This window comes from Conger conger, chromosome 13 (genome assembly GCF_963514075.1).
Source record: "Conger conger chromosome 13, fConCon1.1, whole genome shotgun sequence".
Lineage (NCBI taxonomy): Eukaryota > Metazoa > Chordata > Actinopteri > Anguilliformes > Congridae > Conger > Conger conger.
This window is the reverse complement of record NC_083772.1, coordinates 42,267,196-42,279,798: the sequence shown is the minus strand read 5'-3', so window position 1 is coordinate 42,279,798 and position 12,603 is coordinate 42,267,196. Positions and strand designations below refer to the sequence as shown.

At 42.7% G+C, this 12,603-nt stretch overlaps 2 protein-coding genes across 2 annotated transcripts; both read left to right on the top strand.

Annotated features, from left to right (window-relative positions):
* Window positions 1-718: 718 nt before the first annotated feature.
* On the top strand, window positions 719-4,913 carry LOC133108441 (tripartite motif-containing protein 16-like). Its single transcript, XM_061217969.1, has 6 exons — window positions 719-1,315; window positions 2,233-2,328; window positions 2,569-2,802; window positions 2,965-3,124; window positions 3,295-3,345; window positions 4,067-4,913. The coding sequence occupies exons 1-6, from the start codon at window positions 725-727 to the stop codon at window positions 4,594-4,596; spliced, it is 1,662 nt and encodes a 553-aa protein (XP_061073953.1). The 5' UTR covers window positions 719-724; the 3' UTR covers window positions 4,597-4,913.
* A 2,977-nt stretch (window positions 4,914-7,890) lies between these two features.
* LOC133108445 (E3 ubiquitin/ISG15 ligase TRIM25-like) lies at window positions 7,891-10,744 on the top strand. The gene is made up of 4 exons (XM_061217976.1): window positions 7,891-8,483; window positions 9,392-9,487; window positions 9,728-9,961; window positions 10,376-10,744. The coding sequence occupies exons 1-4, from the start codon at window positions 7,893-7,895 to the stop codon at window positions 10,541-10,543; spliced, it is 1,089 nt and encodes a 362-aa protein (XP_061073960.1). The 5' UTR covers window positions 7,891-7,892; the 3' UTR covers window positions 10,544-10,744.
* Window positions 10,745-12,603: the final 1,859 nt, after the last annotated feature.

Below are 12,603 nucleotides of genomic sequence, written 5' to 3'. Positions count from 1 at the left end.
TACTACTTTTTCCATTAAAACTTGATCAAGGCTGTCTGAGATCAGAAACAAGGTCAGAACAAAAGTCTGCAGAAGAACTGTGGCAAGTTCTCCAACGTGCTTGGAACAACCTCCCTGCTGATTGTGTTTGCCAATGCTGTCCTGCAGTTCTATATCTCAGAGAAGTGATGCAGTTTTAACGGCGAAGGGTGGTCACAAAAAATATTGATTTCATTCAGTTTTTAACTATTCTGCCAAATTATAAAAATGTAATGAAAAATGTATAGTACGTTCATTTAGTACCTTTCATTGAATTCTTTTTTTTATATAATCTGATCTGTACAGAATGTTATATAGGTGCCAAAAACTTTTGCACAGTACTGTAAATTATTGGACTAAATAAGTAATGAGGAGCCAAAGTTGGTCTAAAATCCAGAAACAGATACGGGCCACCTCGCCCATCCCAACGTTTCATGGACTATGACTTGAAAAATGCCCATAGAACTCCGCTGTGGATACATTGCTTGGTCAGTGACCAAACACTCATCACCCTGTCACATCCAGGCCTGTGTTTGTGTGATATTTATGAGTAAATCTCTACTCTGCTCTTGCTCTACAGCCTGGCCTCCGTCTAGCTCCACACCTGCTGCAACTGTGAGCAGAACCAGGAAGTTACTTCCACTCTCTCTGTTACGCAATTCATGAGAAACGAAACTAAACTGTCTCTGTCAGTGTGAGCCGTGAAATGGCTGAAGGTGGAATTTTACTGGATCAGGACCAGTTCAGCTGTGCGATCTGTCTGGATTTGCTGGAAGATCCAGTGACTATTCCCTGTGGACACAGTTACTGTAGGGGCTGTATTAAGGGCTGCTGGAATCAAGATGATCATACTTGTGTCTACAGCTGTCCCCAGTGCAGAACAACCTTCACTCCCAGGCCTGTCCTGGGCAGAAACACGATGCTGGCTGACGTCGTGGAGAAACTGAAGAAGACAGGTCTCCAAGCTGCTCCTTCTGCTCTCTGTTATGCTGGACCTGGAGACGTGGCGTGTGATGTCTGCACTGGGAGAAAGCGCAAAGCCGTCAAGTCCTGTCTGCAGTGTCTGGCCTCTTACTGTGAAACTCACCTCAAACTTCACAATGAGCTCAACCCGGGAAACACACATAATATCAGCAATGCTACTGGACATCTGCAGGACAATATTTGCCCTCAACATAAAAAACTGTTGGAGATTTACTGTCGTACCGATCAGCAGTGCATCTGTCTGCTGTGTGTGATCGATGAACACAGAGGCCATGATACAGTCTCAGCTGAAGTAGAAAGGACTGAGAAACAGGTAAGAACTGGATCTCTTATGGCAGCTCTGATACTGGATATAATTGGAGAGTAACTGAGTTAATTGGGAACAGTGGGACTGTTGTTACTTTTAAAAGGTTCCTGAAGTAACATTTATATCATGTAAAAAGTGCACATAATTCAAACATTATGTTACCTGCAAATTCTGTTTCATGAGATATAGTACATACAGTGCAGTCCACAAGTATCTGGGCACTCGTACAATTCATATTTTAATAGTTGTAACTTATTTGAATCTCGTTGTACATTTTGTTAGAGGTTGATTGAAAAGGGTTGCTCTGCCAAGCAATGAATTAAAGTTCAACTTCAGCACTCGGAATACTGAACATAAAAGCATCAACAGTTAAAAGATTTCACAATAAATGTAAAATATATTAAGTGGATTTAATGTGATAATTATTTTCAAAGGTATCATATATCATTCAACCACTTAAACAAAGGTATTTTAGCTGTTAGAACTGCTGGATTCAGGAATCTTACATATTTTATATAGTTCTCATTTCCTCAACAAAGTCCACAATGATAACTCAGGAAATGAATACAAGTCAGCTCTCTCTGACAGCTCTGTTCACACCCTTCAGCCCCCTATTTTCTACCTGAATGGGAATCAACGACTCAACGACGAGCCACGACTTCACACAGTTGCTTTATCTATAAGCCCTTCTACACACTGACCTGCAGGTGGCATTATATTACTAATCATTCAAGATTGCATAAATATTTAAGCTATGCTTTCAATCACTTTCATCATTATTTTACAGTGAAGAACTTATTCTCCCTTACTTGCATGTCAAACAATTTAGTGCCTATTTTTAGTTTTTTGTTTTAAACATGATGCCATTATTTAACTATTGTGAACGCAATATACAATGATGTGGGAAATCAATCTATCCACAGAAGCAGCTGGGGGCGACACAGAGTCAGTTCCAGCAGAGACTCCAGGAGAGAGAGAAGGAGCTGCAGGATCTGAGACAGGCTGTGCAGTCACTCAAGGTGGGTACTGACCAGAGGAGAAGAAAACAGCTGGCTGCTGGAAGAGCCATTTCAGATCTCAGTCAGGGCTCTCCTCCAGTCAGCCAGTGAGGAGCCCAGTGTTGGGCCACTTTCCAGCCCTGTGGGGCTCAATCCCACAGAGCCACACTGTGGGAAACAGGCTGTCTGGGGACCCACTAAGAGCTGAGTGATAGGCCTAATTAAAATGTACAGCCCTCCTCTCTCTGTGTCTCCAAACAGTGCTCTGCACAGACAGCAGTGGAGGACAGCGAGAGGATCTTTACTGAGATGATCCGCTCCATTGAGAGAAGGTGCTCTGAGGTGAAAGAGCTGATCAGAGATCAGGAGAAGGCTGAAGTGAGTCGGGCTGAAGGACTCTTGGAGCGACTGGAGCAGGAGATTGTTGAGCTGAGGAGGAGAGACGCTGAGCTGGAGCAGCTTTCACACACTGAGGATCACATCCATTTCCTCCAGGTACCATCACTGGCTCTCTAACAGTCTGCACTGTGTACCCTGTGCACACATGGTGATGTGAGTTCCTACTTTACAAAGATCTGTTCCAGGTATCGACAGAGGAATCTGTATGAACTCTGTTCTCTATCTGTCTGTATGTCTGTCTGTATGTCTATTCCACAGAGCTGTCAGCCTCTCTGTGTCCCTCCTGAACTTGGAGACTTACCCAGCATCACTGTCAGTCCACACGTCTCTTTTGAGGCTGTGAGGAAATCTGTCTCTGGACTGAAAGATCGACTTGAGGACGTCTGCAAGGTGGAACTGGCCAACATTTCTGAATCAGGTTTAAGGAGAAAAATCCTTTTTTTTCCAGTTTGTATTCCACGCAAAAGTAACAGTCAGTTACACCGTTCGCACTCGGTAATATTTGAAATCCATCTCAGTCTGAACATTATCCTCCATCCTCTTCATCATTCTTCATTTCTATGCTTTTCTCCCACTCTGTCTCTGCAGTGAAAGTAGCCCATACTGTTGAGCCCAGGACCAGAGAAGATTTCTTACAGTGTGAGTGCTCACTCTCAGCTGAGACACATACTCACACACACACACACACACACACACACACACACATATACACACACACACACACACACACACACACACACACACAGTCACACACAGACACACATACACACACACACTCACACACACATACTCACACCCACACACACACACACACACACACACACACACACACACAAACACACACACATACACACACATTCACATGCATACTCACACACACTGTCACATGCACAGACACACACATACTCACACTCACACACACACACATACGCTCACACAAGCACATATGAAGATACACACACACACACTCACACACACATATGCTCACACAAGCACATATGAACACACAGACACATATGCTCTCACACACACACATTCTCACAAGTGCATACATACATACACACACACACACAGACATGCTCATGCAAGCACACACACACACACACACGCATGCATGCACATGCAAACACAGGCACACATGTACATGCACACATTCTCTTTCAAAAGAAAGATTGTATTCTAATATTACTCCAAAATAAAAATACAAAAATAGAAATTTTGTGTTTCCACGGAAAACATTCAAAAACATGCATGTAAACAAACATATGGAAAAACTTAAATCACGCTGTATAGCGTTGTAGAATGAATAACACAGACCTTTGATGAACTCATATTAAATCTTCTCCGTCTCCTCCATCAGATTCCTGTCAGCTCACACTGGACCCAAACACAGCAAATAAATACCTTTGTCTGTCTGAGAGGAAAAGAGAGGTGACCCGTATGAAAGAGATCCAGTCATATCCTGATCATCCAGAGAGATTTGAGGGGAAAACCCAAGTGCTGTGCAGAGAGGGTGTGTCTGGATGCTGTTACTGGGAGGCTGAGTGGAGTGGGAGTTATACAGTGTCAATAGCAGTGTCATATAAACACATCAGCAGGAAGGGAAAGGGTATGGACTGTACACTGGGAGGTAATGACAAGTCCTGGACACTGGACTGCTCTCCCTCCACGTATTCTTTCTGGCACAATAACGAGGTCATTAAAATCCCTGCTCCCTCCTCCTCCAGAATCGGAGTGTACCTGGATCACAGGGCAGGAACTCTGTCCTTCTACAGTGTCTTTGACACCATGACCCTCCTTCACAGAGTCCAGACCACATTTACTCAGCCCCTCTATCCTGGGTTTTGGATTTCTCGTGCATCCTCTGTAAAACTGTGTGAACTGGCATGAGGGGGAAAAGTTCTCAATCAGCAGTCATCTAATCAAAAAGGGAAATGCATACCAATACCAAAAGTAATGTAACAGAAATGTAATTTTATCATTCAAATTCATGAACTAAATAAAATGTAAGATCTTATATTCTTTCAGAAACATTAATTATTTATCACAATGTGAAAAACAGAAGCAGACATTCTTAGGAGTTTTCATGACCTGAATTTGTAACATGAAGAATTGATTAATTCCATTAATTTTGTCTCTTTTTTCTGTGAATTTCTTTGTTACTAGTTAGAATAGCATTGACTGGAGTTTTGCTTTATTTCTTTGATGTTTGCTGTGGAATGATGAATTGTTGGGTACAATACATAACATTGCATTGAATTGAAAACTGTTTTTTAATCCTCTTCAACATAACCATTTCTTTTTTGTTCAGGATTGTAGAAAAATGTGATAGACTCTGTTTAACTCTGTGCAGTTCTGCGTTACATTAATTTCTGAAATAAAAGTTTTACAACCTGTGGCATGCTCTAAGATGGGTGGTTATGTTCTCAGACATGTGAAGATAAAATGTTTCATAATCACTGAAATATAAAGGCTACATGAGCAACACACAAACAATGTGGGAGTGTGCCTTCTACTAAAAGCACATGCTCCATGCACTCAGTTGTTTTTGACTTCAGTCCTTTTTGTATGATTTGTCCTTCTGAATAACTGACAAATCTTTTTCTTGCAAGCACGCCTTTTGAGATATTGGTGAAGTGTTGGTGTGTTTTAGATGTTGTTGTTGGGTTGTCCTGAACACCTCCAGTCCTAGAGGGCCAGTGTGTATGCAGGATTAACTCCAGTGCTGGAGGGCGGGTGTGTATGCAGGTTTAACACCAGTCTTGGAGGGCGGGTGTGTAGCTGTTAGGACTGCTGGATTCAGGAATATAACATATTTTACATAGTTCTCATTTCCTCAACAAAGTCCACAATGATAAACTGGAAATTAAGGCAAGTCAGCTCTTTCTGACAGCTCTGTTCACACCCCACAGCTCCCTATTTTCTCCCTGAATGGGAATCAACATGTTTGGAGCCGCAACTTCACACAGTATCTAGAAGCGCTTCTACACACTGACCTGCAGGTGGCATTATATGACTGTGTATCGTTCAGTATTTAGAATAATGATTTAAACTAGGGTTTCTATCACTTTCATAATAATTTTACAGTGATAGACTTCTGCTAACTTACTTACAGGTCAAACAATTTACTGCTGCTATTATTTAACAATTGTGAGCACAATGTAGGATTAACTGCAGGTCTGGAGGGCCAGTGTGTATGCAGGATTTTTTTACGTAGTAACACGACCAGTTAGCCAGGCTCAACTTGCTCAACAGCTAATTCGCCCTATCCGTTTATTAATTCACTCGTAAATTAGACCACAATAAAATGCTACAAAACAAAAACATTAATCAGCTGCTGTTTATGTCGTGAAAGGTGGCTATAAATGGCAGGCAGCTGGCGAGCCCCGCTGGGCAAACACAAGCGTGAGTGTGTCCTGTTCTGCCCAGTCCACACTGGGGTAATTGGTGCTGTGCCTTCTCCTCTCCACAGTGCGGCCCTGTTCCCCTGACCGGAGGATACAGAACCCCACAGCGTTCCCTGCCTGGGGTTTCTTTCTGTTTACTTTTTCATTTTCGGATGTTGACACGTTTGCCACCCTTATATTTTTGTTTGTGTGCACGTGTGTGAGTGTGTGGACTCCTCTCTCCCTGGTGCGTTGATCCCCCTGGGGTGGTGGAGTGTGGGCAGGCTCAGGAGAGGGTCTGATTGTGAGCACAGAGAGGAGTGAGTGTGGAGCATGGGGGGTACTTACCAGTGTGGGGTAGTGGGTTGAGGTGTAGTGTGTGGTAGTGGGTTGAGGTGCAGTGTGTGGTAGTGGGTTGAGGTGCAGTGTGTGGTGGTGGGTTGAGGTGTAGTGTGTGGTAGTGGGTTGAGGTGCAGTGTGTGGTAGTGGGTTGAGGTGCAGTGTGGGGCATTGGGTTGAGGTGCAGTGTGGGGTAGGGGGTTGAGGTGCAGTGTGTGGTACTGGGTTGAGGTGCAGTGTGTGGTAGTGTGGTAGTGGGTAGAGGTACAGTGTGTGGTAGTGGGTTGAAGTGCAGTGTGTGGTAGTGTGGTAGTGGATTGAGGTGCAGTGTGGGGTATTGGGTTGAGGTGCAGTGTGTGGTAGTGGGTTGAGGTGCAGTGTGTGGTAATGTCTACTTGTATGAACCGTTTTTATTTAAAATTGTGATAAAGACTCAGCTTACTTTATCCCTGTGTCCTGGTTTGTGGGGGCTTGATTCTGGTCCCTGTGGAGGGGGGTAGCAGGGGAAGCTAGCGTGACTCCTGACCCCCCAACTTACAGTACTGTGCAGAAGTCTTAGGCACCCTAGACCTTATTATGTAAATTTTATATTTTATTTTTTTGTTTGTGTTTGTAAAAAAGAACACATTTGAGTTTTCCAAATATTCATTTTCCAAAATATTTCATTCTACACAGGCATTTTTGTATTTAATTTCATAGCATATTACTGTAAGCAATTTACTACGTTTCACATTAAAACTTGATCAAGGCTGTCTGAGATCATAAGCAAGGTCAGAACCAAAGTCTGCAGAAGAACTGTGGCAAGTTCTCCAACATGCTTGGAACAACCTCCCTGCTGATTGTCTTAGCCAACGCTGTCCTGCAGTTCTATATCTCAGAGAAGTGATGCAGTTTTAACGGCAAAGGGTGGTCACAAAAAATATTGATTTCATTCAGTTCATAACAATTCTGCCAAATTATAAAAAAGTAATGAAAAATGTATAGTACGTTCATTCAGGACCTTTCATTGAATTCTTTTTTAAATAATCTTATCTGTACAGAATGTTATATAGGTGCCTAAGACTTTTACACATAACTGTAAATTATTGGGCTAATTAAGTAATGAGGAGCCGAAGTTGGTCTAATAATCCAGAAACAGATACGGGCCACCTCGCCCATCCCTGCATTAGACGAAATGCTGAACAAAGTTTCATGGACTATGACTTGAAATGTGCCCATGTAACTCAGCTGTGGATACATTGCTTGGTCAGTGACCAAACACTCATCACCCTGTCACATGCAGGCCTGTGTTTGTGTGATATTTATGAGTAAATCTCTACTCTGCTCTTGCTCTTCAGCCTGGCCTCCGTCCAGCCCCACACCTCCTGCAACTATGAGCAGAACCAGGAAGTTACTCCCACTCTCTCTGTGACGCAATTTATGAGAAACAAAACTAAACTGTCAGTTAGTGTGAGCAGTGAAATGGCTGAAGGTGGAATTTTACTGGATCATGAACAGTTCAGCTGTGTGATCTGTCTGGATTTGCTGAAAGATCCGGTGACTATTCCCTGTGGACACAGTTACTGTCGGGGCTGTATTAAGGGTTGCTGGGATCAAGATGATCATACTGGTGTCTACAGCTGTCCCCAGTGCAGAACGACCTTCACTCCCAGGCCTGTCCTGAGCAGAAACACTGTGCTGGCTGAAGTTGTGGAGAAACTGAAGAAGACAGGTCTCCAAGCTGCTCCTTCTGCTCTTTGTTACGCTGTACCTGGAGATGTGGCGTGTAATGTCTGCACTGGGAGAAAGCGCAAAGCCGTCAAGTCCTGTCTGGTTTGTCTGGCATCTTACTGTGAAACTCACCTCAAACTTCACAATGAACTCAACCCGGGAAACACACATAATATCATCAATGCTACTGGACATCTGAAGAACAGTATTTGCCCTCAACATAAAAAACTGTTGGAGAATTATTGTCGTACCCATCAGCAGTGCATCTGTCTGCTGTGTGTATTCGACGAACACAGAGGCCATGATACAGTCTCAGCTGCAGTAGAAACGACTGAGAAACAGGTAAGAACTGGATATCTTTTGGCAGCTGGATATAATGGGAGAGGAACTGAGTAAATTGGGAACAGTGGGATTGTAGTTACTTTTAAAAAGTAACTGAACAAAAACAAAGTGCACATTATTCAAACATTATGTTACCTGTAAGTTCTGTTTCATAAGATTTGGTTAAATCTAACATACAGTACAGTTACAGTGCAGTCCGCAAGTATCTGGATACTCTTACAATTCATATTTTAATAGTTGTAACTTATTTGAATCTAGTTGTACATTTTGATAGAGGTTGATTGAAAAGGGTTGCTCTGCCTCGCAATGAATTAATGTTCAATTTCAGCACTCTGAATACTGAACATAAAAGCATCAACAGTTAAAAGATTTCACGATAAATGTAAAATATATTTAGTGGATTTAATGTGAAAATTATTTACAAAGGTATCATATATCAATTCAACCACTTCAACAAAAGTATTTTAGCTGTAAGAACTGCTGGATTCAGGAATCTTACATATTTTACCTCGTTCTCATTTCCTCAACAAAGTCCACAATGATAAAGCAGGAAATTAAGTCAAGTCAGCTCTCTGTGACAGCTCTGTTCACACCCCTCAGCCCACTATTTTCTCCCTGAATGGGAATCAACATGTTTGGAGCCGCGACTTCACACAGTTGCTTTATCTATAAGCCCTTCTACACACTGACCTGCATGTGGCAATATAATGCTGCGTATCGTTCAAGATCGCATAAATATTGAAACTATGCTTTCAATCACTTTCATTATTATTTTATCGTGAAAACCTTCTTCTACATACTTGCATGTATTTAGTGCCTATTTTTTGTTTTTAGTTTGAAACATTATGCCATTATTTAACTATTGTGAACGCAATAAACAATGATGTGGGAAATCAATCTATCCACAGAAGCAGCTGGGGGCGACACAGAGTCAATTCCAGCAGAGACTCCAGGAGAAAGAGAAGGAGCTGCAGGATCTGAGACAGGCTGTGCAGTCATTCAAGGTGGGTACTGACCAGAGGAGAAGACAACAGCTGGCTGCTGGAAGAGCCATTTCAGGGCTCAGTCAGGGCTCTCCTCCAGTCAGCCAGTGAGGAGCCCAGTGTTGGGCCACTTTCCAGCCCTGTGGGGCTCAATCCCACTGAGCCACACTGTGGGAAACAGGCTATCTTGGGTATCAGTAAGCGCTGAGTGATAGGCCTAATTAAAATGTACAGCCCTCCTCTCTCTCTGTCTCCTAACAGCGCTCTGCACAGACAGCAGTGGAGGACAGCGAGAGGATCTTTACTGAGATGATCCGCTCCATTGAGAGAAGGTGCTCTGAGGTGAAAGAGCTGATCAGAGATCAGGAGAAGGCTGAAGTGAGTCAGGCTGAAGGACTCCTGGAGCGACTGGAGCAGGAGATTGCTGAGCTGAGGAGGAGAGACGCTGAGCTGGAGCAGCTGTCACACAAAGAGGATCACATCCATTTCCTCCAGGTACCATCACTGGCTCTCTGACAGTTTGCACTGTGTACCCTGTGCACACATGGTGATGTGTGTTCCTACTTTACAAAGATCTGTTCCAGGCATCGACAGAGGAATCTGTATGAACTCTTTTCTCTGTGTGTATGTCTGTCTGTCTGTATGTCTATTCCTGTAGCGGCCTGTAGCAGCCTGTAGCGTAGTGGTTAAGGTAAATGACTGGCATACACAAAGTCGGTGGTTCTAATCTAATTCTAATCTAATCCACAGTAAGATCCGCACAGCCGTTGGGCCCTTGAGCAAGGCCCTTAACCCTGCATTGCTGCAGGGGAGGATTGTCTCCTGCTTAGTCTAATCAACTGTATGTCGCTCTGGATAAGCGTGTCTGCCAAATGCCAATAATGTAATGTAATGTAATGTATTCCACAGAGCTGTCAGTCTCTCTGTGTTCCTCCTGAACTTGGAGACTTACCCAGTATCACTGTCAGTCCACACGTCTCTTTTGAGGCTGTGAGGAAATCTGTCTCTGGACTGAAAGATCGACTTGAGGACGTCTGCAAGGTGGAACTGGTCAACATTTCTGAATCAGGTTGTTAAACATCTTTTTTTCCAGTTTGTATTCCACACAAAAGTAACAGTCAGTTACACCGTTAGCACTCGGTAATATTTGAAATCCATCTCAGTCTAAACATTATCCTCCATCCTCTTCATCATTCTTCATTTCTGTGCTTTTCTCCCACTCTGTCTCTGCAGTGAAAGAAGCCCATACTGTTGAGCCCAGGACCAGAGAGGATTTCTTACAGTGTGAGTGCTCACTTTCAGCTGAGACACACTCACACACAAACACACACACACACACACACTCACTCACTCACTCACTGACACCCATACTCCCACACACACACTCTCACACACAGACACACACACACACACACTCACACAAGCACATATGAATACACACGCACACACGCTCACTCTTAGCTGAGACCCACACACACACACACACACACACACGCACATATGAACACACACACACACACGTGCACACACATACTCACATACATACACACACAGATATTCACATACACACACACACATGCTCATGCAAGCACACACACACACACACACACACACACATGTGCACGTACACATTCTCTTTAGAAAGAAAGATCGTATTTTCATATTACTCTAAAATATAAATAAAAAAATAGAAAATTACAAAAATATTGTTACGGTCTCCTACTCAATGATTTTGTGTCTGTTTCCATGGAAACAGTCAAAAACACGCATGCAAACAAACATATGGAAAAACGTAAATCACATCGTATAGTGTTTTAGAATGAATTACACCCAGACCTTAGATGGTCCTCATATTAAATCTTATCCGTCTCCTCCATCAGATTCCTGTCAGCTCACACTGGACCCCAACACAGCGAATAAATGCCTGCTTCTGTCTGAGGCGAACAGAGAGGTGACTCGTGTGAACGAGATCCAGTCATATCCTAATCATCCAGAGAGATTTGAGGGGAGAACCCAAGTGCTGTGCAGAGAGGGTGTGTCTGGATGCTGTTATTGGGCGGCTGAGTGGAGTGGGAGTGGTCAGGTTGGTAGAGCTGTGTCATATAAATAGATCAGCAGGAAAGGAAAGGGTGTGGACTGTGCACTGGGATTTAATGACCTGTCCTGGAGACTGACCTGCTCTCCCTCCAGGTACACTTTCTGGCTCAATAACAAGGTCATTAAAATCCCTGCTCCCTCCTCCTCCAGAATCGGAGTGTACCTGGATCACAGGGCAGGAACTCTGTCCTTCTACAGTGTCTCTGACACCATGACCCTCCTGCAGACCTCATCCAGACCACATTCACTCAGCCCCTCTATCCTAGGTTTTGGTTTTCTTGTGCATCCTTTGTAAAACTGTACAATCTGGCATGAGGGGGAAAAATTCTCAATCAGCAGTCATCTAATCAAAAAAAAAATGTAACAGAAATGTAATTTTATCATTCAAATTCATGAACTAAATAAAATATAAGATCTTATATTATTTCAGAAACATTAATTCTCACAATGTAAAAAACAGAAGCAGACATTCTTAGGAGTTTTCATGACCTGAATTTGTAACATGAAGAATTGATTAATTCCATTAATTTTGCCTCTTTTTTCTGTGAATTTCTTTGATATTAGTTAGAATAGCACTGACTGGAGTTTTGCTTTATTTCTGTGATGTTTGCTGTGGAATGATGAATTGTTGGGTACACAACATAACATTGCATTGAATTGAAAACTGTTTTTTAATCCGCTTCAACATAACCATTCCTTTTTTGGTCAGGATTGTACTAAAATGTGATTGACTCTATTTAACTCAAACTGTGCAGTTGTGCATTACATTCATTTATGAAATAAAAATCTTACAATCAGTGGCATGCTCTACGATGGATGGTTATGTTCTCAGAAATGTAAAGATAAAATGATTGATAATCACTGAAATATAAAGGCTACACACACACAATGTGAGAGTGTGCCTTCTACTAAAAGCACATGCTCCACCAACTCAGTTGTTTTTGACTTCAGTCCTTTACATATTCCTGCAAGCATACATTTTGAGATATCGGTGGTGTGCTGGTGTGTTTTAGATGTTGTTTCTTGATTGTACAGAAAAC

Excerpts from the sequence above, each read along its gene's own strand:
- LOC133108441 (XM_061217969.1), top strand. The coding sequence starts at position 725 with ATGGCTGAAGGTGGAATTTTACTGGATCAGGACCAGTTCAGCTGTGCG. Across the intron at positions 1,316-2,232 it reads TAGAAAGGACTGAGAAACAG|AAGCAGCTGGGGGCGACACA; the intron begins GTAAGAACTGGA and ends ATCTATCCACAG. Across the intron at positions 3,125-3,294 it reads GGCCAACATTTCTGAATCAG|TGAAAGTAGCCCATACTGTT; the intron begins GTTTAAGGAGAA and ends CTGTCTCTGCAG.
- LOC133108445 (XM_061217976.1), top strand. The coding sequence starts at position 7,893 with ATGGCTGAAGGTGGAATTTTACTGGATCATGAACAGTTCAGCTGTGTG. Across the intron at positions 8,484-9,391 it reads TAGAAACGACTGAGAAACAG|AAGCAGCTGGGGGCGACACA; the intron begins GTAAGAACTGGA and ends ATCTATCCACAG. Across the intron at positions 9,488-9,727 it reads AGGCTGTGCAGTCATTCAAG|CGCTCTGCACAGACAGCAGT; the intron begins GTGGGTACTGAC and ends GTCTCCTAACAG.